This window comes from Rhyacophila brunnea, unplaced genomic scaffold (genome assembly GCF_057557595.1).
Source record: "Rhyacophila brunnea isolate RB1 unplaced genomic scaffold, BYU_Rbru_1.0 scaffold_11, whole genome shotgun sequence".
In the NCBI taxonomy this organism is placed as follows: domain Eukaryota; kingdom Metazoa; phylum Arthropoda; class Insecta; order Trichoptera; family Rhyacophilidae; genus Rhyacophila; species Rhyacophila brunnea.
The window spans coordinates 9008081-9033782 of NW_028232763.1; the positions used below are offsets into that span (position 1 = coordinate 9008081).

The following is a 25702-nucleotide window of genomic DNA, read 5'->3' on the forward strand; positions in this document are numbered from 1 at the left end:
TCATCCTAGAGCTGCAACTGACCCCACAACTGCGACCGCGGGCCCTGCTTTGATGATCCCATCTCGAATATTTTGTCCCATGTGTTCCTTCAAATAAAAACATACATACTTTTGTTAACGTGTTATGATATTAGAAACTATTCAAATATTTTATTTCAAATATTATTATACATAGGTAACGTAAATTGCCTATCAAAAAATACAATATTAATATATGATTGGAAGATACAGTTTATTAATCCTAATAAACACAATTTTAACCAAACCAAAAACCAAAAGATTGATAATTATGCAAATTAAATTATTTTTATTAAATTGATAATATATCAATGTTAAGGGTGTATCATGTATCTGGAATACCTCAGAAATATACCTAAGAGTAAAAAAAAATCAAATGCTCCAAATTACGTGGGTATTCAAAAACCAATGCTGCATTCTTAAATCTTGTTTATTATACATGAAAATTTATAGAAATCTCAAATCATCAATAAGGCAAGTATCTGTTTCAAGTATTTTGAAATCACGAAAGATGGTCACCAATGTTAACTGAACGTGAAATTAACACCGCGCTTGCAACATTTTGGCGTGATTAGTATTGCACGGAAAGTACGTTGGCCAAAAATACAATCAATGCATTTTTTTGTAAAATAGCAAGCATGTTTTTGAGTTGTTTCAATTAACGTGTTTTTTTTCATTTCATGACTTTTCATAATTTTATATTGTATATATTATGGCATATTGGCAAATACGTGTAATTCCTTAACACTCTTTCTTTACATATATGATATATATTTAGATAAGTAACCATAAACTACTGAAGTTATCACATTATATACCAAATTATTATAATTTTAAGTATATATGTGCTTGATAAGGTTCAAAACATCAAAATTTTCACAAAATTGTTGATTTTGTGAGAAATATTATTAATTATATTCTTACTTACTATTTTTTTAGGAGTTGCACAGACTTGAATGGAGGAAGAAAATGTTATAATCTTAAATTAAGGTAGGTGGGTATTTTTATTGAATGGAAAATAATAAAACGAGGATGAAAAAACTAACAAAGAACTTACCAATTTCTCAAAAACTTTCCACTTTGGTTCTGGGACTGGTGAAGAAGCCACCTGTGATGTTAGAACCATGGCGACCAAAAAAATGGTGTAAAACTTGACTGTCTTGTTCATTGTGAATAATTAATTATTTATGCTGAGAGTAAAAAATGCTTTCAAATGATTAGCTATACTCTATGTATTGATTTACTATTTGTAGCGAATGGCTTTTTATACTAAACATAAGTGAATACAATATTGTGATATTATTAAAGAAATATCGACATATTTATTATGTAAACTTATGAAATGGTAATTTCTTTGAAATGTTACAGAAGCATTCTCACAAGGAATCCCCGCAGTATTTTATTGAAACCTACTGTTATCTATAATAATATGTAAAAGACACCAATATTACCATACATACTTATGTATAATGACATTAAAATAAATAATTATTGTTCATCTAGGTAAATAACCGATTTAAAAATAACACTATCTTACAATTCCTTTCAATAAAAGAGAGTAATACTATTTGATTAAGTAGGTAGTTATAGTAACCTATATTTATTCAGGTTCGAAACGTTTGGCCCTTTGTACTCACGGCGGCAGAAAAGTTGGCACTGCTTAGCGATAAAACTGGTGAGTATCGTTCAGATGAGTATCTGAGTCGGTGGATTAAACTTAAAAGAGTGCTGCATGCAGTCGCTGTTTTGTGTACACTAGAGCCCTAAGAAGGTCGGTATTGGTTATTGATCATAATAATATATAATAAGTATATAAGTTATGTATAAGTTTTCCGCTGAGTGAGGGCGCCACATGCCAACATTTGACAATTCGTGGGGTTGCTACCAAAAGTTGGTATGTCGATAATTTAGGTATTTAGAGTTAACAACGAATTATGTGCCTATATATAAATATGTATGCTAGAAAAAAAATCAAGGTCATCCGATATATAGAATATGCACATAAAGCACAAAGATATTAGCATTAGGTATATCTGATTTTAAAGGACATATCAAACATCAAATTGCAATTACACTATAACATAATATATACCTAATAAACACTCTTGATGATTTCACTTAAAAAAAATTTTTTTTTTTAATATTTCATTTATTAGATATGGATAAATTTGGTCTGTAGTCTTTATTTCTTTGATACTCGCTTTTAAATAAAAAATAAATAATCAAATTTTACTTAAAAATTAAAGAGAATTGATGTAATTGAAAGATTGTGTGCTTAGTTCTACGTTCGAATACTGGAGATTTATGATGGTATATCTATACTATTCTACCTGTGTGGAATAAATTATTAATGTTGCCTCTTCGCGCTCCTCTCTCCCATGGGCACTCTTAACTTAAAGTCATGTAAATTCAGCTAAAACACATTTGAGTGCATGGTGACCTCAGTATTGTGTAACTGCTCCTGAGACATTTACGTTCATAAAAAATATAGTTCACCCCAAACGTAGGGTCCCGTGATGGTGCGGAGCGTGTATAGTTTGGCGGGGCTATTTGGAATACGTAGTGTGACATAAAATATCGTAAAACGTGTAAAAAAAATATTGTTAATTTATTTAATACTTTTTTATTAATATATTGTCTTACTTATCACGAAATATTATATTATTTATATTTATAATTACATGTTATAATTGAATGTAAAAAACATGTAGGTACACACGTATTGATTTTGATACGGCAAGGGCTAAAGACAATTTTTACTATTCTTATACATTTAAAATCACAGATGTCATAGTAAGCTATTATTATAAATTTAACAGCTACTGATGAAAGATGTCGCTATCCAAGCTGTGCAGCTGAGCTCACGACGGCGATCGCAGGTCCGGTTTTGATTATGCTTTCACGGATCTTGTGGAAAAAATGTTTCTGTAAAATGAAAAAAAATGTTGCTATTATAATAGCTGTAAGTATATGCTTTTTACAAAATATGTTTAAAAATGTAACATATTAAATTTACAACTTAATAATTACAGTTCACAATATTATATTATTATTTTTTTATAGATTACTTATAAAGAACAACCTGTCTGAGAAAATCAATCAGTAGACTTTATTAAAAAATATATGAAACCATTTATAAAATGAAATTTGATTAAGTTAATTTGGTTTAATAAACGAATTTTCGGACGAATGTAAATTTAGTAATTAGTGTTCAGTCTAATAATTATTCAAGTATTTTTTTTTTTTTTTAAATCTGAATGTCTTCTTTGCTGAAATCGGATATAGGTATTACATCACAGCGTAAACAAATATGAAATATGCATATTGTGCTATTTTTAGTCTACGAACTTGCACATATATTAGTAGGTCACGGATAACTAAGAGTGTATCTAAAAAAGATTCAAACAATACACGATGAGTTTTGTCTATGTGATGGCAGCACTTCGTTTAATTATAATATGTGAAATGTCATTAACGACTGCCAAATATTAAAAAGGAGCGATGGGCTCACGGAGCTTTGTGCAGACAACATAATTATGATATTGATTCCTAAAAACCGCACAAACTACCACAACAAAAATAAATAATAGAGAAACGTTACAAAATATATTATTTTGGCCATATAAAAAAAAATGATGAAATAAATAAAGGAACAAAGCACACTATAGAGTCGAATTAGAACTTGTTATGTAAATATGCCACTCTAGCATATAACAGTATAATAATTTAACTATCAAAAATCAAAATGTGTATGTAGCTGTATGTGATTAACTTATACCTACCTAATAGGCTTACAACTAAACCTGATAAAAATCTATCAAGACAACGTACATGATTGAGAATGATACAGTGAAAATAATATCAATATTTAATTATAAATAATATACCTAACCAATAACGTTGATTTTTACAGGTAGGTACAAAAAATAAACCAAAAACATATTTACAATTTTTTTGAATCCTTTCCATTTCGGCTCTGGGACAGGTGAACTCGAAATTTCAGACGCCAGAACCATAGTGATTAAAAAAATGGTGAAAAATTATGCTGACATTTTCATGTTTATTTGATTGAAAATGAAATTTCTTGCTATCTTCACTGTTTCTCAATCAATGTTACCGTTCGAATATATGTTACAAAATCGTCTTTCTATTTATATACAAATAAAATTCTCATGAACTGATAAGAAACTATTTACAAATTACTTGAGATAAGACTGCCAGTGCCCCTTTTTTGCATTGTTTAGTAAGATTATTATTAATTGTTATAAACAATAATATACTGCTATCAGAAAGGTCAAGAGATTAGAATAGTTTCCCATGATTCTTCATTGATAAGTAATATTAAACTCAATACTTTGTATTAAGGGCATACTTCTTAGCGCAAAAAAAAACTTAATGACAATAGTTATTTAGAAATTCAAAAAAATGCCAATTTATTTAAATATTATGATTCATATTTTGTTGAATTATTATGTGTAATTTTTTTGTTAAGGGTTCTAGTAATAGCTTAACTGTGAAATGGGTGAATTAGTGCACATTAATTGAATTATAAAATATTTAAAAACATAATAATAACGTGAGTTTCCATCATGTAACAGGCAGTGCTTTAATGACGCTATGTTACTAAAATGTTGAATATTTTTCACCTGTCTCGCCGCGAATGCATGTGGAAACCTCAATGAGGTCATCTGTACCACGACCCCGTGCGACAGTCATCACGGCACAAGTGCGTATGGACGGCTCAATGATGTCACGACATGTACCTGGAATGCGCGGGAGTTAAAACGTGCTAGTCAACCTAACCGAAAAAAAATCTTTTTTTTTTAAACGGTACATGTTCAAACACACGCGTCAATATCATTTTACTCCCTATTTTAATTATAGTTTGTCAATTTATGGCTACGGCCGTATGTTGTAGCTTAACCACTGGGGAATGCCAAAATAAATGGCGTGTTTAAAAAAACACTACCTTATTCTTAGGTCAATAATTATTATATAGCAATCATTATTCGTAGGATGTTTATCAGACTTGAATGGCTAAAGATATAGTTTATAATTAGTATCTTTAGAATTATCTTCAAATGTGTTAATCTTGGCCATTTTTTGAATAATAACATGCCTAATTCTTGTCAAATTTGGGATCACAGAGATTATCAATATAATCTTTTATCGTAAATATTTCACTATAATGTCGACATAAATTATACTGATGGTTTTATAAATGCGTTTAAAAATTAATAAATGTAAAAAATCTTAACACCACTGCATATTTATGTACTGAAATATGACTATATTCTAAAACATTAGAGCGAGAGGTTTAAAAGAATACTATTTTATGTAATAAAAATACTTTATGCAGTCATCAAATGTTTAAAATAAATATAAAGGATAATAAGGCTTCAAAATTATATAAATCGATTATCTACAACGTTTAAGGAATGTCCAGGATCATGCTTTGAAAATAGAATAGTATGGATTTAAGTAGGTACCTAATTCAGAGAATATTCCCTAATATTCAACTATATTTTTTAAACATCTTCCTTAAAAGGAACCCTCCATTACCCAAGCCTCTAATGCTAACGCTCTATCTATGAGCCAAAATTCCGAGGAATGCTTCATGATCTTAATGTTAATGTGATCACGGCTTAATTGTGTTAATACTTTAGGATTTATATTGAGATGGATATTATAAATTAAGCACAACATCTATATTTAACTTATTTTTGAAATTTTACCTACGGCACTCTAGCTCTTAGGTAGAGATTTATAAATATATATTAAATAAATATATTATAATTAAATAAAATGCAAATTTATAGTATTTATATTCCACTTTTTTATTAAATATTAATACGGTCCAGTTTAATATTTATTAAAAAAAAGTTGAATAAGTACCATAAAATTGCGTTTTATTTAATTAATAACACAATACATTTCTACCATGAATTGATAGTAAAGTTGGCACCATAAAAGAAATTAAATAAATTTACGCATATAAAACGGATAAATGTATTTATGGAAGAATACAAAACAATTTTTAATTTTCATTATTTATTGATATGATATTGATAAAACATTAAAAAAAACCATTGTAAAGATTATTAAAATCATAGATTGCATAGAGAATCGCATGGGGAATTAATAATATATACACAATATTAACAATAAGAGATGTAAAATTAAATAATACAAGTCAATATATTTATATTAAATTGATTGTGTTTTTTAATAGAAAGTTCACTGCTCACTATAGGAAATACGCAAGATTCATTTGTTGACCATATGAACATTCTATGAAAAACTATTTTAAAGTTGTGTAATCTGTATCAAATAATTTTATATAGACATACTGCTTAATGCAAATTACTTGTATATGTCTTTTTTGTGTTACATGTGCAAATGTACTGGCAAACATGCAATACTGTGGTAATATGAATAATGTGTCGTATTTTAGAATATTGTTTTTTATTGAAGCACGCCAATTTGTGTGATGTGGACTGTCAAAACGACCTATAATTTTATAGCAATTTTATTAGGTATGAGCGTTCGTTGAGTTTCGAATAAGTAATTGTGGACGTGCTTAACGTTTATAATACAGCGGCAAAAGTTTACAAACCATTGCAGAATTTGTATGCGGACGTACGTATATTGGTCTGGAACTAAGCATTTCTATTGTTGAATGTTGTCAATAAAGGGAAAGGGTGTTTATTTTTGAAACACGATGCAATTATGTACTTGAATAATAATATACAGTGTACGGCATTTAAGTAAGTTTACAGTAGGATAATAAAACAAACATTTTAGGAAGTGAACTTTAAATTTATTTAATTAAGTAATTATACTGTACTACTTTTATAACTGTATATATTTTTAACATAAAAATTCATTGATTATAATATATAGGTATTTAAAATGATATTATTAAACAAATGAAAGGAAAGGATTTCAGTTAGCAGTGGTCATCCTAGAGCTGCAACTGACCCCACAACTGCGACCGCGGGCCCTGCTTTGATGATCCCATCTCGAATATTTTGTCCCATGTGTTCCTTCAAATAAAAACATACATACTTTTGTTAACGTGTTATGATATTAGAAACTATTCAAATATTTTATTTCAAATATTATTATACATAGGTAACGTAAATTGCCTATCAAAAAATACAATATTAATATAATATGATTGGAAGATACAGTTTATTAATCCTAATAAACACAATTTAAACCAAACCAAAAACCAAAAGATTGGTAATTATGCAAATTAAATTATTTTTATTAAATTGATAATATATCAATTTTAAGGGTGTATCATTTATCTGGAATACCTTAGAAATATACCTAAGAGTAAAAAAAAATCAAATGCACCAAATTACGTGGGTATTCAAAAACGAATGCTGCATTCTTAAATCTTGTTTATTATACATGAAAATTTATAGAAATCTCAAATCATCAATAAGGCAAGTATCTGTTTCAAGTATTTTGAAATCACGAAAGATGGTCACCAATGTTAACTGAACGTGAAATTAACACCGCGCTTGCAACATTTTGGCGTGATTAGTATTGCACGGAAAGTACGTTGGCCAAAAATATAATCAATGCATTTTTTTGTAAAATAGCAAGCATGTTTTTGAGTTGTTTCAATTAACGTGTTTTTTTTCATTTCATGACTTTTCATAATTTTATATTGTATATATTATGGCATATTGGCAAATATGTGTAATTCCTTAACACTCTTTCTTTACATATATGATATATATTTAGATAAGTAACCATAAACTACTGAAGTTATCACATTATATACCATATTATTATAATTTTAAGTATATATGTGCTTGATAAGGTTCAAAACATCAAAATTTTCACAAAATTGTTGATTTTGTGAGAAATATTATTAATCATATTCTTACTTACTATTTTTTTAGGAGTTGCACAGACTTGAATGGAGGAAGAAAATGTTATAATCTTAAATTAAGGTAGGTGGGTATTTTTATTGAATGGAAAATAATAAAACGAGGATGAAAAAACTAACAAAGAACTTACCAATTTCTCAAAAACTTTCCACTTTGGTTCTGGGACTGGTGAAGAAGCCACCTGTGATGTTAGAACCATGGCGACCAAAAAAATGGTGAAAAAATTGACTGTCTTGTTCATTGTGAATAATTTATGTTGAGTTGGAAAAAATGCTTTCAAATGATTAGCTATACTCTATGTATTGATTTACTATTTGTAGAGAATGGCTTTTTATACTAAACATAAGTGAATACAATATTGTGATATTATTAAAGAAATATCGACATATTTATCATGTAAACTTATGAAATGGTAAATTCTTTGAAATGTTACAGAAGCATTCTCACAAGGAATCCCCGCAGTATTTTATTGAAACCTACTGTTATCTATAATAATATGTAAAAGACACCAATATTACCATACATACTTATGTATAATGACATTAAAATAAATAATTATTGTTCATCTAGGTAAATAACCGATTTAAAAATAACACTTTCTTACAATTCCTTTCAATAAAAGAGAGTAATACTATTTGATTAAGTAGGTAGTTATAGTAACCTATATTTATTTTATACATGTCAATTTAAAAAAATCCATTACTTACATAGTTTATATTCGATACTTAACATCTACCTACACGTCATGATATTTAAAAATGATAAGATTATCAACCCATTCAGGTTCGAAACGTTTGACCCTTTGTACTCACGGCGGCAGAAAAGTTGGCACTGCTTAGCGATAAAACTGGTGAGTATCGTTCAGATGAGTATCTGAGTCGGTGGATTAAACTTAAAAGAGTGCTGCATGCAGTCGCTGTTTTGTGTACACTAGAGCCCTAAGAAGGTCGGTATTGGTTATTGATCATAATAATATAATAAGTATATAAGTTATGTATAAGTTTTCCGCTGAGTGAGGGCGCCACATGCCAACATTTGACAATTCGTGGGGTTGCTACCAAAAGTTGGTAACTCGATAATTTAGGTATTTAGAGTTAACAACGAATTATGTGCCTATATATAAATATATATCCTAGAAAAAAAGTCAAGGTCATCCGATATATAGAATATGCACATAAAGCACAAAGATATTAGCATTAGGTATATCTGATTTTAAAGGACATATCAAACATCAAATTGCAATTACACTATAACATAATATATACCTATTAAACACTGTTGATGATTTCACTTAAAAAATTTTTTTTTTAAATATTTCATTTTTTAGATATGGATAAATTTGGTCTGTAGTCTTTATTTCTTTGATACTCGCTTTTAAATAAAAAATAAATAATCAAATTTTACTTAAAAATTAAAGAGAATTAATGTAATTGAAAGATTGTGTGCTTAGCTCTACGTTCGAATACTGGAGATTTATGATGGTATATCTATACTATTCTACCTATGTGGAATAAATTATTAATGTTGCCTCTTCGCGCTCCTCTCTCCCATGGGCACTCTTAACTTAAAGTCATGTAAATTCAGCTAAAACACATTTGAGTGCATGGTGACCTCAGTATTGTGTAACTGCTCCTGAGACATTTACATTCATAAAAAAATATGGTTCACCCCAAACGTAGGGTCCCGTGATGGTGCGGAGCGTGTATAGTTTGGCGGGGCTATTTGGAATGCGTAGTGTGACATAAAATATCGTAAAATGTGTAAAAAAAATATTGTTAATTTATTTAATACTTTTTTATTAATATATTGTCTTACTTATCACGAAATATTATATTATTTATATTTATAATTACATGTTATTATTGAATGTAAAAAACATGTAGGTACACACGTATTGATTTTGATACGGCAAGGGCTAAAGACAATTTTTACTATTCTTAAACATTTAAAATCACAGATGTCATAGTAAGCTATTATTATAAATTTAACAGCTACTGATGAAAGATGTCGCTATCCAAGCTGTGCAGCTGAGCTCATGACGGCGATCGCAGGTCCGGTTTTGATTATGCTTTCACGGATCTTGTGGAAAAAGTGTTTCTGTAAAATGAAAAAAAATGTTGCTATTATAATAGCTGTATATGCTTATTACAAAAATATGTTAAAAAATGTAACGTATTAAATTTACAACTTGATAATATTGTCTTTTCAAACAGGTAAAGTTCATAATAATATTATATTATTATCTTTTATAGATTAGTTATAAAGAACAACCTGTCTGAGAAAATCAATCAGTAGACTTTATTAAAAAATATATGAAACCATTTATAAAATGAAATTGTACTAAATTAATTTGGTTTAATAAACGAATTTTCGGAAAACTGTAAATTTAGTAATTAGTGTTTAGTCGAATAATTATTCAAGTATTTTTTAATTTTTTTTTTAAAATCTGAATGTCTTCTTGGCTCATATCGGATATAGGTATTACATCTCAGCATTAACAAATATGAAATGTGCATATTGTGCTATTTTTACTCTATAAACTTGTACAGATATTAGTAGGTCACGGATAACTAAGAGTGTATCTAAAAAAGATTCAAACAATACACGATGAGTTTTGTCTATGTGATGGCAGCACTTCGTTAAATTATAATATGTGAAATGTCATTAACGACTGCCAAATATTAAAAAGGAGCGATGGGCTCACGGAGCTTTGTGCAGACAACATAATTATGATATTGATTCCTAAAAACCGCACAAACTACCACAACAAAAACAAATAATATAGAGAAACGTTACAAAATATATTATTTTGGCCATATAAAAAAAATGATGAAAGAAATAAAGGAACAAAGCACACTATAGAGTCGAATTAGAACTTGTTATGTAAATATGCTACTCTAGCATAAATAACAGTATAATGATTTAACTATCAAAAATCAAAATGTGTATGTAGCTGTATGTGATTAACTTATACCTACCTAATAGGCTTACAACTAAGCCTGATAAAAATCTATCAAGACAACGTACATGATTGAGAATGATACAGTGAAAATAATATCAATATTTAATTATAAATAATATACCTAACCAATAACGTTGATTTTTACAGGTAGGTACAAAAAATAAACCAAAAACATATTTACAATTTTTTTGAATCCTTTCCATTTCGGCTCTGGGGCAGGTGAACTCGAAATTTCAGACGCCAGAACCATAGTGATTAAAAAAATGGTGAACAATTTTGCTGACATTTTCATGTTTATTTGATTGAAAATGAAATTTCTTGCTATCTTCACTGTTTGTCAATCAATGTTACCGTTCGAATATATGTTACAAAATCGTCTTTCTATTTATATACAAATAAAATTCTCATGAACTGATAAGAAACTATTTACAAATTACTTGAGATAAGACTGCCAGTGCCCCTTTTTTGCATTGTTTAGTAAGATTATTATTAATTATTATAAACAATAATATACTGCTATCAGAAAGGTCAAGAGATTAGAATAGTTTCCCATGATTCTTCATTGATAAGTAATATTAAACTCTTTACTTAACTCTTTGTAATATTAAATACTTTGTATTAAGGGCATACCTCTTAGCGCAAAGAAAAACTTAATGACAGTGCTTATTTAAAAATTCAAAAAAATGCAAAATTATTAAAATATTATGATTTATATTTTGTTGAATTATTATGTGTTATTTTTTTGTTAATGATTCTAGTAATAGCTTAACTGTGAAATGGATGAATTAGTGCACATTAATTGAATTATAAAATATTTAAAAACATAATAATAACGTGAGTTTCCATCATATAACAGGCAATGCTTTAATGACGCTATGTTACTAAAATGTTGAATATTTTTCACCACTTAGGCTTTGTCCACATACATGGCGCATGTCTCGCCACGAATTCATGTGTAAACCTCAATAAGGTCACCTGTACCACGACCGCGTGCGACAGTCATCAGGGCACAAGTACGTATGGACGGCTCAATGAGGTCACGTCATGTACCTGGAATGCGCGCGAGATAAAACGCGTTAGTCAAAACGCACGATGTGGACAAGGCCTTTAGTCAAAGATCTAATAATATATTAAAAGACACGGGATGTGGTGCTGGACCTAGGGATATGGCGCATGTGTGTACTTATATGTGTAGTGATTGGCGAAGTAATAGTGATATTTAAGATTCAATGTATATTTACATATGACGAGTAGACTGACTGTAATTATTCTAGTTGTTATTGAAAACTGTGGTCCATGAGTCATTTTGCGTTGTGTATCATTATGGAAAAATTCTAATGTAAGTAAACGAAATAACGTTATTAATCATATTAATTTAGTATCTATCACCGAAAAAAATACCTACTATTTTTTATTAAGTATATAATTTCAGTTAAGTAATGTTTATAGTTCCGAGTTTTATATTTGGGAATCTCTTTTGGCCCATGACATTATTCTCAGGGTATTCCATCCTGTCCAAGAGCAGCCAAAAAAAGATTGAGATATGAACCACTTTGTACGGCAATTCTTATGTTTATGTGTGGAATTAAGTAGGAATACCTAATTCAGAGGGGTTAATTTGAATTTCCTATTTAGTCATATATGCATTAATATTCCCTAATATTCAACTATCTTTTTTATTCGTTCCCTTAAAAGGAACCCTCCCCTACCCAAGCCTCTAATGATTCTAATGCTAACGCTCTATCTATGAGCCAAAATTCCGAGGAATGCCCCATGCTCTTAATTTTAATGTGATAACGGGTTTATTGTGTTAATACTTTAGGATTTATATTACGATGGATATGATAAATTATGTACAATATCTATATTTAACTTATATTTGACAAAATTTTACCTACGACACTCTAGCTTTTAGGTACAGATTTATAAATGTATATTAAATAGATCTTATCTATATTGTATCTATATTCTTATTATAATTGAATAAAATGCAAGTTAATAGTTAATTCTACTTTTTATTAAATATTAAACGGTCCAGCTTAATCTTCTAATATATAAAAATTAATATTTGTGTGTTTGTGTGTTTGTTTGTTCGTATTTAATGCGCAGCCATACCGTTCATCCGATTGCGATAAAACTTTGTAAACTTATTGCTTGCACTTGCGGGAAGAGTATAGGCTATACTGATATATAAAAATGAATGTCTGTCTGTCTGTATGTCTGTCTGTCTGTATGTATGTCTGTCTGTCTGTGTGTCTGTCCCGTATGCGTTCCTATACCATTCATCCGATTGCAATGAAATTTTGGAAAGTGGTTGTATGCACACCCATGAAGGTTTCTGAATTAGAAAAATCATCATCTTCTTCTTCTTTCTCATTCTATTTTCTTTTATTCGTATGGTTCCTATACCATTCATCCGATTGCAATGGAATTTTGGTAAGTGGTTGTATGCACATTCATGAAGGTTTCTGAATTAGAAAAATCATCATTTTCTTCTTTTTCTTCATTCTATCTTCTTTTATTCGTATGGTTCCTATACCGTTCATCCGATTGCGATGAAACCTTCGTCAGTTGTTGTGTTAACACCCGCAAAGGTTTCTAAAATAGTACAACCATCTTCTTCTTCTTCATTTTATCTTCTTTTATTCGTATGGTCCCTATACCATTCATCCGATTGCAATAAAACCTTCGTCAGTTGTTGTGGTAACACCCGCAATGGTTTTTGAATTAGTACAACCATCTTCTTCTTCTTCTTTTTCTTCTATTCTATATTATTCTATTCGTATGCGTTCCTATTCCATTCATCCGATTGCAATAAAATTTTTGTCAATAATTGTGCCAACACCCGCGAAGGTTTCTGAATTAGTACAACCATCTTCTTCTTCTTCTTCTTCTTCTTCATTCTATTTTCTTTTATTCGTATGGTCCCTATACCATTCATCCGATTGCGATGAAACCTTCGTCAGTTATTGTGGTAACACCCGCAATGGTTTTTGAATTAGCACAAGTATCTTCTTCTTCTTCCTTGGTTCCTATACCATTCATCTGATTGCAATGAAAATTTGGTAAGTGGTTGTATGCACATCCATGAAGGTTTCTGAATTAGAAAAATCATCATCTTCTTCTTCTTCTTCATTCTATCTTCTTCTATTCGTATGCGTTCTTATACCATTCATCCAATTGCGATGAAAATTTGACCAGTTGTTGTGCGCAAGCCCGCGAAGGTTTCTGAATTAGTACAACCATCTTCTTCTATTCGTATGCGTTCCTATACCATTCATCCGATTGCAATGAAACTTTAGTGAGTTGTCGTGCGCACGCCTGCAAAGGTTTCTGAATTAGTAAAACCATCATCTTCTTCTTCTATTCGAATGCGTACCTACACCATTCATCCGATTGGATTGAAACTTTGGTGAGTTGTCGTGCGCATGCCCACAAAGATTTCTGAATTAGAAAATCATCTTCTACTTCTATTCTTATGCGTTCCTGTACCATTCATCCGATTGCAATGACATTTTGATCAAGTGCTGTGCCCTTGCCCGCAAAGGTTTCTGAATTAGTACAATCATCTTTTTCTTCTTCTATTTGTATGCGTTCTTATGCCATTCATCCGATTGTGATGAAATTTTGACCAGTTGTTGTGCGCACGCCCGCGAAGGTTTTTGAATTAGTACAACCATCTTCTTCTTCTTCTATTCGTATGCGTTCCTATACCATTAATCCGATTGCAATGAAACTTTGGTGAGTTGTCATGCGCATGCCCACGAAGATTTCTGATTTAGAAAATCATCTTCTTCTACTATTCGTATGCGCTCCTATACCATTCATCCGATTGCGATGAAACTTTTGTCAGTTGTTGTGCGCACACCTGCAAAGGTTTCTAAATTATTATTATATAAAATACAAAGTTTGTTGTTTGTTTGTTCCATCCAATTTTGTTTTTTTTTTTACTACATATTAATAACATTAATAACGTTTTCATATTTTGGATTCGCTTTTAATTTAGTGTTCTTATGTTTGACCTTTACTCCTATTAGAATTATTTTCATATTGCCATATTGTATTACACAGATATTTTAATATTAAAAAAATAATTACCTCTTATTATTTTTCAAATATCTAAGATAAATATAACCACGAAGCGACCCTGTGCGAAGCCGGGTACTTCAGCTAGTATTTAATAAAAAAAAAGTGGAATGGGTACCATAACATTGCGTTTTATTTAATTAATAATACAATACTTTTTTCTACCATGAATTGATAGTTGGCACCATAAAATAAATTAAATTAATTTACGCATATAAAACAGATAAATGTATTTATGGAAGAATACAAAACAATTTTTAATTTTCAGATACTTCATTATTTATTGAGATGATATTGATAAAACATTAAAAAAAACATTATAAAGATTATTAAAATCATAGATTGCATAGAGAATCGCATGGGGAATTAATAATATTTACACAATATTAACAATAAGACGTGTAAAATTAAATGACACAAGTCAATATTTATTTTAGTAGAATTAAATTTGTATTAAAATCAAATCTTTATAACAATGACTTATTTGCATTGTCATCATAAATCGATTGATTAGATTAATGCTAGATTAATGTCTATCCAAGATGATGCCATTCCTCTAATACTAATGTTAATGTGTCCTGAAGTTATTTATGTACATATTATAGAAAGTAGTTAAAATAATTAAAAATGCAGCTTTTTATCTTGTGTATTTATGTACAATTAAAACTTTTGTAAGACATCACGGTATTGTTAATATGAATACATTTGGTTTGAAAATTGAAATAAGTCACTTATTTTAAAACGGAAAAATTTAATTAAAAAAATGTATGTAAATTCAATATAATTAAACTAGTAAGGTTCGTCAACCAAGCGATGCAGCTGACCCCACAACAGCGACTGCAGGTCCAGCTTTGATGATTCCATCCCGGATGTTCTGCCCCAAATGTTCCTGAAAACAAAAACAAAAATATGAATATTTTTTAACTACTTAAAAGGTATGATTATTTACTATTTCAACAGCTATGAACTGTCATGAGTTGTATGAATGAGCTTTATTATTTTTGTGTGGTTGTGAATATTATAAAAATTACCGAGTGTATATTATTATTTATGACGTAAAAATATTTTTTTAATTAACTGTTTCTTTTATTCAACGAATAATTCACAAGACTTAAGAATGTACCATTCTAATTATTGAACATACAAAATTTGGAAGAGCGCTGATGAGCAGGTACCTATATAAAGGCCAATAGTTAAAATTTGACGTAATTAGTATGTCACCTATTAGCATATTGGAAAATGTCCATGTGGCGTAAACCCAAGAGATGCAGGTTCGCTTCCTGCCGGGTGTCTTACTTTTTTCTATTCGTTATAATATATTTTCTCAGAAGTGTTTTTCAAAATTATGTATGTAAAAATAAATATTTGAATTAAAAAAAAAATGTCAAAGAGACGAAGAAAAGGAAGACTTACAAATTTCTTGAAGACTTTCCATTTTGGTTCCGGGACAGGTGAAGAAGCAACTTCTGATGCGACAACCATAGCGACCAAGAAAATGGCGAAGAATTTTACAGACATAGTCATTTTGAAGTTAAGTATTTTTTTTTTTAAATTGTTTGTGTTTTTTAATTGAAAGCTCACTGTTTAGTGACTGTTTTCGAATAATTTATATGAAAGCAAATTGCTGTTAGTATATATACCAGATTGATTGCGTGCTATTGGAAACAATATCGGCAAAACAATACCTCGTAAGAGTAAATCGCTGAATTTTGAAATAGATACAGAAACTCATTAACATTAAATATTTAAACAACGATATATTATTTTTCTTTATAAAATATTTTTTTTGTATATTTCAATATAATGATTGAGCTTAAATTTATTGAATCTATAAAATTCTTTCAATGTAAATTGCTTCTAAAATACTATCAAATAATAATTTTCCTTTAACTTACATATAGGTGCTATTGTATGTAAATGTATCGACTTATATTACAAACTGATAAGAGAGCCTTTCAAAGGTAATTTCCCTCGTGTGTAAACAGTATCTTATTCTTGTTATTTCTACTATTTGCAAAATTTCTCAGTTAATCAATATATTATCAGTTAGCGGGTGACATACTCCAATGCGTAAGGTATTAATTTCTCAGACCAAACATCACAGGTTCGATTGCCATTTTTGACACTATTGCCAGTGAGTTTATCTTTGCGGTTTTCGCAAACCTGTGTGTATTTATTTCACTTTAACTAAATCATCGTAATGACTATTAGTAATTATCTACTAATATGTAGTTATATCATTATGTAACGGTAAAAACCACCAAGTATTTTAAAATACTATAAATAATTGTACAATTAATGTTGTTTTCGATCAATATATAAAATAAAAAGTCTGCATTTCATTGATTCACCATAAAGGATCAGATGTTACCTATATGTACACAATTCTGATGCGTAAATATAGGTATTTATAGGGCTCGTACACAGTGACGTCCCGTTGGGTTGGCAGATTGAGTGTCGCTTGGGGGCGGTAATTACTCGAAAGGTGGCAAATCGAGGAAAATCATTTGGAATATATATAAATAGCTACCAAAATTTTTTTTCGACCATGTCCGATCCTAATGGGATCATATTATGTGCCTCCACAGAGTGGAGGTTTGTATTAACAGATTTTGTTTTTTACGAGAAATGCATGTCAGCCACTTGCTCAACCTATTAGGTCCATACAATATGTGTACTTGCCAGACCCAGGATTCGAACCTGGATAGTCCAACGCTTAAGCCGCGCGGCCACCGTGGGTTAAACTTAGTAATAACAAAAATATCTTTCCATTAAAAAATTCAGCTCACTGGTTTTGTCGGGTTCGCGATATCTAGTTTACTTCCGTTGCCCTTCGACGACCAGAAACAACACGTGCATATTTGCGAATAATTAGTCTGATATTTTGTTAGAAATGTATCCATACCACACATTTTCTAAGATATTGGACTCATGAAAGGATGATAAAAATAATGTATAAAAAATGAGGCGGCATTTTGGCGCTACCTAGGGGCAGCATCTTATCTAGGGACGTCACTGCTCATACATTATTCGGCCTATTAGTCTACTGTAAAGAACATATCTCATAGGTTTTCATCCACGTCGTTTTTCTTCTTTATAACGACTCGTTTGGAGAAAATATTCTCCTAAACTCATTCGCCATTCCCCTACTTACCCCTTTACTCTTTAACCAAACTGCCTTCATCCAAAATTTATTAAAGTGAGCAAATTAATAGTTTGAAATCTTAACCCATCAAAATCATTTTCTAATGGATTTTTTATACTATTCCATTTAAGTCGTTTTTTGCGACCTGGCTTTTGCCTTTCACCATCTTCTGGCACTATGTGCACTCACCAAAAGGTAAATACACACTGACAACGAATACAGTTAATTCCTACTTATATAATAAATTAATACAATAAAGTAGGTAAAAACTCTATCACCTATCCATCAAGTCAAGGATCACAATGAAAAATATAACAAACAAATCATAAATAATTGAAGTGTTTGTAAATAACCCCTACCTTATCACTAATAATACACTCGTTAAGTGTATAAATCGTCAAATCTTAATAATAGATCAATAGTAATTATAATCAATAAAAATACTACACTCAAGAGGTGTAAAATCGTTAATACTGGGAAAAGTGGCAACGTACCTATTGGGAATTTAATGTAATGCGATATATCAATTATATCAGTCTTTAAAAGGTTATAAGTTAAACAAATATTCAATAATATTTTTACATATATACACACACACGTATACATACATACATGCATATAAAAGTTTTATATCAATATCTCCCATTACACCATATAGTTTCGCGTGTAAACCGTCAAATAGGATACAGCAATGGGCTATTAGGAAAAGTAAGTTGATCATTCACGATAGGTAGGCTATGCGACTGTGCTCTATTTATCTCTCAAATGGAATAGTACAAAACTAAACTTAAATCCATTAGAATTTAAATTCAAATTAAAATTCCATCAACTACCCTCGGTCGATAGTACGAGTATTAATGTTATATTCATTTCGAAGTACTTTTATATATCGTGCGATGTTTTAAATATATATATAATAAGTGCAAGTAGTTATGATTATTAACCATACGTATTGTGGTAACCTTGAGAAGGTTCTGTGTTATATAAGAATGTGAAAGTACACCATCAACATCTCTAAATGTCGCTTTATTGTAGATGGATTATTTTTTGTCTACTTGCTAGTTCAAATCGTAACATACGCGCATTTCATATATCTGTGTGGCACCTGGATGTCCGTCGCCCAATTGTCCCGTCATCCAGTTGTCTTGATGTCTAATCAAATAGTCCTAAACCTATGACCGTGACCGTTTATTAACCTTATCATATTAACCTTAAACTATATAGATACTTAACACTCCCGTTGCCACGATGGTCTCGCAGTTTAGAAATGACCTTAAATCATAGATACCCCACTTATTATTATGTATATAAACGTCTACTTTTAGCTATTTGTAGATAAAATATTTAGGCATAAAAAGAAAAATATATAGGTGGTTGAATTGAATGTTTTATATGTAAAATTAATCATTTTTCGAAAGTCTAATCAATATTTTGATAAGACAGTGATAGGGCTATCTAGAAAGATATACGTTAGAGAAACGCGCATAATAGTAATGTAAACATGAGACACTATTTTAAAATGTCATTTGTTAGTCAGAGATAGAAATGTATGTCTTTGTTCAACATAATTCTGTGAATAATGCAATCAGTTATAGCCTCCCATAATATATCGAACCTTGAAGTATACATTGTTCAAATACATCTGACGATAAACGCCAAAGCAACCCTTAACGCAATGTTATTAGTGTTCATTTTACCGTGTTAACTTCGCTACATGTGGCGTTTATTCATAAACAATTAACGAAAAGGATCCAATGCTATTGACCATTGTCTAGTCAAGTCATAAAACCTTTTTTCCCGGATTTAGAATACAGACCCTTGCTACAAGGTTTGTAAAGATTACATCAGTTTGTGGGACATAGGCAATTGAAAAAAATTCTCGAGCGGGCTAAATAAAAACAGCACAGCATGTGGCGTGGCGTATTCACATGTTCTACATGTTTATACTATTATCATATTAGGCAATGCAGTATGTTAAATATTGGCAAGGGTAATATTATTTCATTCTGTTTTAGAATTTTAGGAAAATAATACAATGCGATAAATTTCATAATATTGATGTACCTACCCATTCAAATGTTGTATTCAAACCCAAATATTAAACCCGTTTAAATAAATACCCTGCATTGAAATCAGACAGCTACAGAAAATGTAGGTATGTTCTAATGACTAGCATCAATAATAATATATTTGTATCTATAGTTAACTGTAGCTTTGTAAATTGCGGTGCGGTGCGGTTAATACGATATTCTAAAATATCCTTTTTTTGACGATATTACTAATACCTACCTATATTAGTTTTTTTAATTATAAAAGATTATAAATGAGACATTATTTTGTTGGTCCATGGTTGAACCGTAATAAATTGTATTGTCGTCGTAAATCACTAATAATAGCTTTCATCCGAAAATAATAATGAGTCAGCAAATGCAATTTAAGTGCAACTAGGTAGTACACGTGGAGTTTCTTTTGTTTATGAAGTAGACACACAGTTGCAAAAAATATTTTATAGTGTTTGCAGCATTTTTATTTTTTAATTTTACAAGTACCAATAATAAAATTATAAAGTAGGTACCTACTTACATACCTAATATGTAAATAAATAATCATAGTGAACCTGTTGTGTTTACATGATATTGTGTTATAATATTATATATTATTATTAACTATATATAATAATATGTCCATAATATCGGTGGATTGTATGTAGGTACAAGAAATTCATATTAAGATTACTGAATCATTCTAATTTCATAAGTACTTACCAAATAATATTATTATATAAATAAATATTATCATACTCAATCTGATGTAGGTATATACATAATAATATACTATTATATTATTTCTCAGTGGTGAAGTGTGGAGGTAGACTGTTAAGATCCGACATAAATAGTGCATTGTGAGTCATACGTACCTATTTGTTTTTATTGAACTAATACTACAAAATTTTACATAATATGGTGATATATAGTTTTTAAAAATCAGATAAACCCAGGCCGAAATAAAACCATAATAGTTTCGGTACGCTTTGGGCAATCCTACAATTTTGTGCACACTTTTTCATTCATACTTCTCTTTTCGTTAAATATAAAATACATATTATTATTACACGTCATGTTGTTGGTATTTTTTAACTCTTCAAGTGAAGCGCCTAGTTTCAGAAGCCCTAAAAAGGTTTTCATAAAATTTTGAGTTTGATATATATTTAGATATATGTTTTTGTCCACTATATATTGGACAAAATGTAAGCAATAAAACTTAATGTGTTCATTAAAATATATCGAAGCCAATATTATTTCATAATATGCTAGGTATCTATTATTTTATGTGGCGAACGTAATAACGAACGCCTGCACACGTGTTATTCTACCTTACAACACCCTCGTCCGCTTCGGATGAATTAGCCATCCCCACTCTCCGTGAAATGACAGCGTGTGTTCGTTGTTCCATTTAAAACAGATCGAGACACACCGTGGTTTGGTTATGACGTACATTTATTGATGTCCGATTATTATACACGATTATAAGATAATTGCATGTGATATACACAGAATAACATGTTAAACGATGACTAAATAGTATTTAAAAACATACTTTACCTTTTGAAGCAATCAATTAGCTTTTAAAATGCCTTAAAATGCCAAATTTCTAGCGGTCCACTGAGTGGACGGCATGGGAACGGGCGTAATTTTTTTACCATGGTAAGGGAAAGGTTAAGTACACAATAATAATTTACTTAGCATTGTATTATCTTCGGTAAGTACTACATTTAATAAAAAGATAAATAGTCATTGATTGCTACTTTAATATACTAATACATTTTATATAAAATTTGTCAATATCAATACACACTATTGTGTTGTTTTATTGTTGAGACAAGTAAATAAAAGAAAATCATTGAAGTGACGTATAGTTAGTAATTTAATTATACGTGACCTTTTTTTGCATAAGTATATACATGTATTGATTTGTGTTTATATTTACTTTTAGAAAAATACAGATTAGCCTTGCAAATATAAAATAAATAGATTACTAATAACTGCCAGGGACATATTAAATACATATTTATATATATATATGATTTCTAAAGTTATTTCTATTATAGATTTTATTGATTGTGAGAGTTATTGTATTTATATTTTTGTCTATTAACGTGTAGGTATTCCTGTTTCCTTCCCTTTCCTCAAAATTTTAGCCTCGTTGCAGACGCAATGAAGAGAAGGTATTGTAAATGTGACATCTACAACTAAAAGGGAGGAGAAGGAGGAATACACGATGACAGCCCAAAAAACGAAATAAAGTTGGAAAGCATCGAAATTTCAAACAATATTATGTATACTTACAACTTCTATAGTGATCTTTAACAATATAATGTCTACAAATAATATTTTGACACGATTAGAAGCCTTTTATGATACTGCAATTATATTTCTTTCTTCTTTACACTGTTTTAATGCCATTTCTTTTTTACAACGTTTTTATTAGGTCGTATTCTTATTTGTCCGGTGGTTGTTTATCCAGTACAAATCTTGCAATCGATTTTTAACTAACTTCTCCGACTAGCTAGACATTTGAAACTTTTAGAATATATCAGAACACGATGCCAATGCATTATTTTAATACTTTTAGCCATCTTTAAGTAGAATTGAATTCATTTTCAGTTAATTCTGTTTTGTATGAAAAGTTATTTCGGAAGAAATCCGTAATCCAATCCACTATTATTGGTTGCTAGGGGTCTGGGGTCCTAGCAACTAAATTATCAATATATACGTGCGTGTTACTATGGAAATCAATATAAAATGTCAAAATGACATTTCTATCAATTCTATTAAGTACAATTTTTTTTGATCGTTTAAGCTAGTCAAGTCAAGTTTATATGATTCAACAGACCATTTAAAAACGTTGTATATAAAAAGTTCTTTTTATCTTGTAATTATTAAATGTCACACTGTGAAAGTCTTAAATTTATAATTTGTAATGTTAACTGTATGTAATAAATATAAATTTAATAAATTTGAACCTTCTATAAGAAAATGTTATTTAAAAGTGGGTTATTTATTGTTTAAAGAGGTATTTACAATAACAAACTGAAAAAAATACATATGGTTCGGCACACATATTTTTTAAATGTATATTTTAATGATTCAAATTTATCGACAATCAAAAGCGTAATATATATATATATATATATATATATATATATATATATATGAATCTGAGTGCAAAAATATTTTTTGAAATACCATATTTAAACTTAAAATATTTTTGCTTTGTGTATAGTAATTAAATTTTTTTTAACACTCGACATAGGTATAACTGTGCACTCATTCGTCGATATGATACAATAATTTCATAAAATAAAATTCATTATTTAAATATAGGTAAGTATAACATTTATTGTCAACCGATTAAACGTAAAATTAATAATACATTTTCATATCCTAATACATTATGGAATAATTGTAAAGATGTCATGATTGTATCATCTTGTCTCTTAATAATACTTTATTTTTTATAATAATAATTATAATAAATAATAATGATGAAGTGTTTTTTAGGAAAATAAATAAAAATTATATCACGTAGCATTTACATATATTATCTATTATATTATATTGCAGTCTTTTTTGTAGTATGTAGGGTCTTCTTATTTTGCTGTATCATCCCAAAGTACCTACTGCAGTGAGCACTTGAATTGCTGGGGCAGCTTTTATGATTCCGTCACGGATTCTCTGTCCAAATCTCTCCTGGAAATTAAAAGAATAATGACATTATTTTATAATAATAATATCTAGTTCATGTTTTTTTCGCACGGATGTCTTTATATGATATTACATTAATTGTTATATACTAAGAACAATTTAATAAAAAATAAATGCACCATAGACCAATGTTTTGAAATCGGATTCGGTTTATTACTTTATGACGTCACGCCATAAAATGCAAGAAATACACAGATTACATATTACCAATACATTATTTAACACGTGATTAAGTATATCCCATATTTCTTTACACTTGAGATTTTAACCTTGTTATAACCTTACCCAGGAAGCATCTCACTTCTAATTATTCTTATCTTTCCTGGATAGCTATTACTAAAAAAATAATTATCAAAATAATAAATATTTGACATATTTAAAAAATATAAGATGGTAAGTATGTAATTATGATACTTGGGAAAAGTGACTAAAATTTATTTTCAAATAACTATTAATTGCAGAGAGTATGATGGGTATATCACTTGATGTATATTTATCGATTTCCAATACTCTATTAGAATTAGACAAATATTATGTTATAAACATATAGATTTCAAATAAAATCAAAGTCGATACATATGTTTATTTTCCTCACAAATATAATTTTAAATTAAATATTATACTTACAATTTTCTTAAATACTTTCCATCTGGGTTCTGGTACTGGCGAGGAAGTTACTTGAGTCGTCATAATCATAGCGATAACAGCCAATGTTAAAAACTTTGTGGAGAAATGCATTTTGAAGTATTGATACTATTCACTATTAGTTAAATACCTATTTATTAGCTTTAAACAGCCTTGAAATGAAATGTTTGAATGATCTCTTAGTAACTGCATCATCTTATATATGTAAAAGCAAAGCATCCCGGGTTATTCCCAGAGTGCAGTTTAAAAAAAATCTTTTCTTTTTATTACTGCACGACTTCGCGGGTTTTACATTAATTATATCGATAAAGTAGGGATCTTCCCGTTTACTAACACGCCTGTAAGTATATGTACGGAGAAAGCATTCAACCTGTTTTGGACACGCGGGGAACACCGGTGCGAAGAAATCATTATTCACTTTTAAGAAGCAATCTTCGCGGAAGAGCAAGCTGATATTTTTCCTCGAACTAATATTCAAGCATTATAAAACTGGTTATTTTGGCATGCTGTTTTGTTGATGTTTTTTTAAGATTGAGAGTATTTTATCGTTTTATCAGTCAAATTATATTGAAATACATTGTATAGCAACATGCCTTCAGTTATCAGTTATCATATAACTAAATTTAAAGCAACTGTGTATGTATACTACATGAAAATAAACCGTCATAATTAAGTATATTGTCTTTTAGTTAGCAGAAATATACAGAAGCATTGTTTCATCCCAATATACCTACAGCAGCACGTGTTATAGATATAAAATATTATACGACGTTTTAAAATAACATTGGACTCGCAAGTCATTATAAAAAGTCAAGTATAAAATGCCATTATATAGGTACATTGTTGAAATATATTTAATAATAGTATTACATATATTATATTAAATTCTATGAATTCCTTTACGTTGTATTTTTTAATAAATTATATTGTACCTATGTATTATAATGTTGTAAAATATTTTCTTCCATAATCACAGCAGACTTTCAAAAAAGATTAAATTCAGAATACTTATATGAATTTTTCCGATATAATATAATTGAGATTTTTTTTATCGTTAATTTCTTATGCAATACTATATAATCTTTTGTAATTAAATGTATGTAATACTTAAAAATTACTCGATATCTGTATCCGGCATCCGCCTATTATTTGGATCATCATTCATTCATTTACT

General features: G+C 29.4%; 3 protein-coding genes across 3 annotated transcripts; all 3 read right to left on the reverse strand.

The window, feature by feature from the left end:
* On the reverse strand, positions 1-1186 carry LOC147078338 (cecropin-like). The gene is made up of 2 exons (XM_085960544.1): positions 1076-1186; positions 1-87 (listed from the first exon to the last, which is right to left on the reverse strand). The coding sequence occupies exons 1-2, from the start codon at positions 1184-1186 to the stop codon at positions 1-3; spliced, it is 198 nt and encodes a 65-aa protein (XP_085816670.1).
* Positions 1187-15659: 14473 nt separating this feature from the next.
* Positions 15660-16547, reverse strand: LOC147078339 (cecropin-like). Its single transcript, XM_085960545.1, has 2 exons — positions 16387-16547; positions 15660-15862 (listed from the first exon to the last, which is right to left on the reverse strand). Exons 1-2 carry the CDS (start codon positions 16495-16497, stop codon positions 15776-15778), a joined length of 198 nt encoding a protein of 65 aa, XP_085816671.1. The 5' UTR covers positions 16498-16547; the 3' UTR covers positions 15660-15775.
* A 6959-nt stretch (positions 16548-23506) lies between these two features.
* LOC147078340 (cecropin-like) lies at positions 23507-24689 on the reverse strand. Its single transcript, XM_085960546.1, has 2 exons — positions 24511-24689; positions 23507-23868 (listed from the first exon to the last, which is right to left on the reverse strand). The coding sequence occupies exons 1-2, from the start codon at positions 24619-24621 to the stop codon at positions 23782-23784; spliced, it is 198 nt and encodes a 65-aa protein (XP_085816672.1). The 5' UTR covers positions 24622-24689; the 3' UTR covers positions 23507-23781.
* Positions 24690-25702: the final 1013 nt, after the last annotated feature.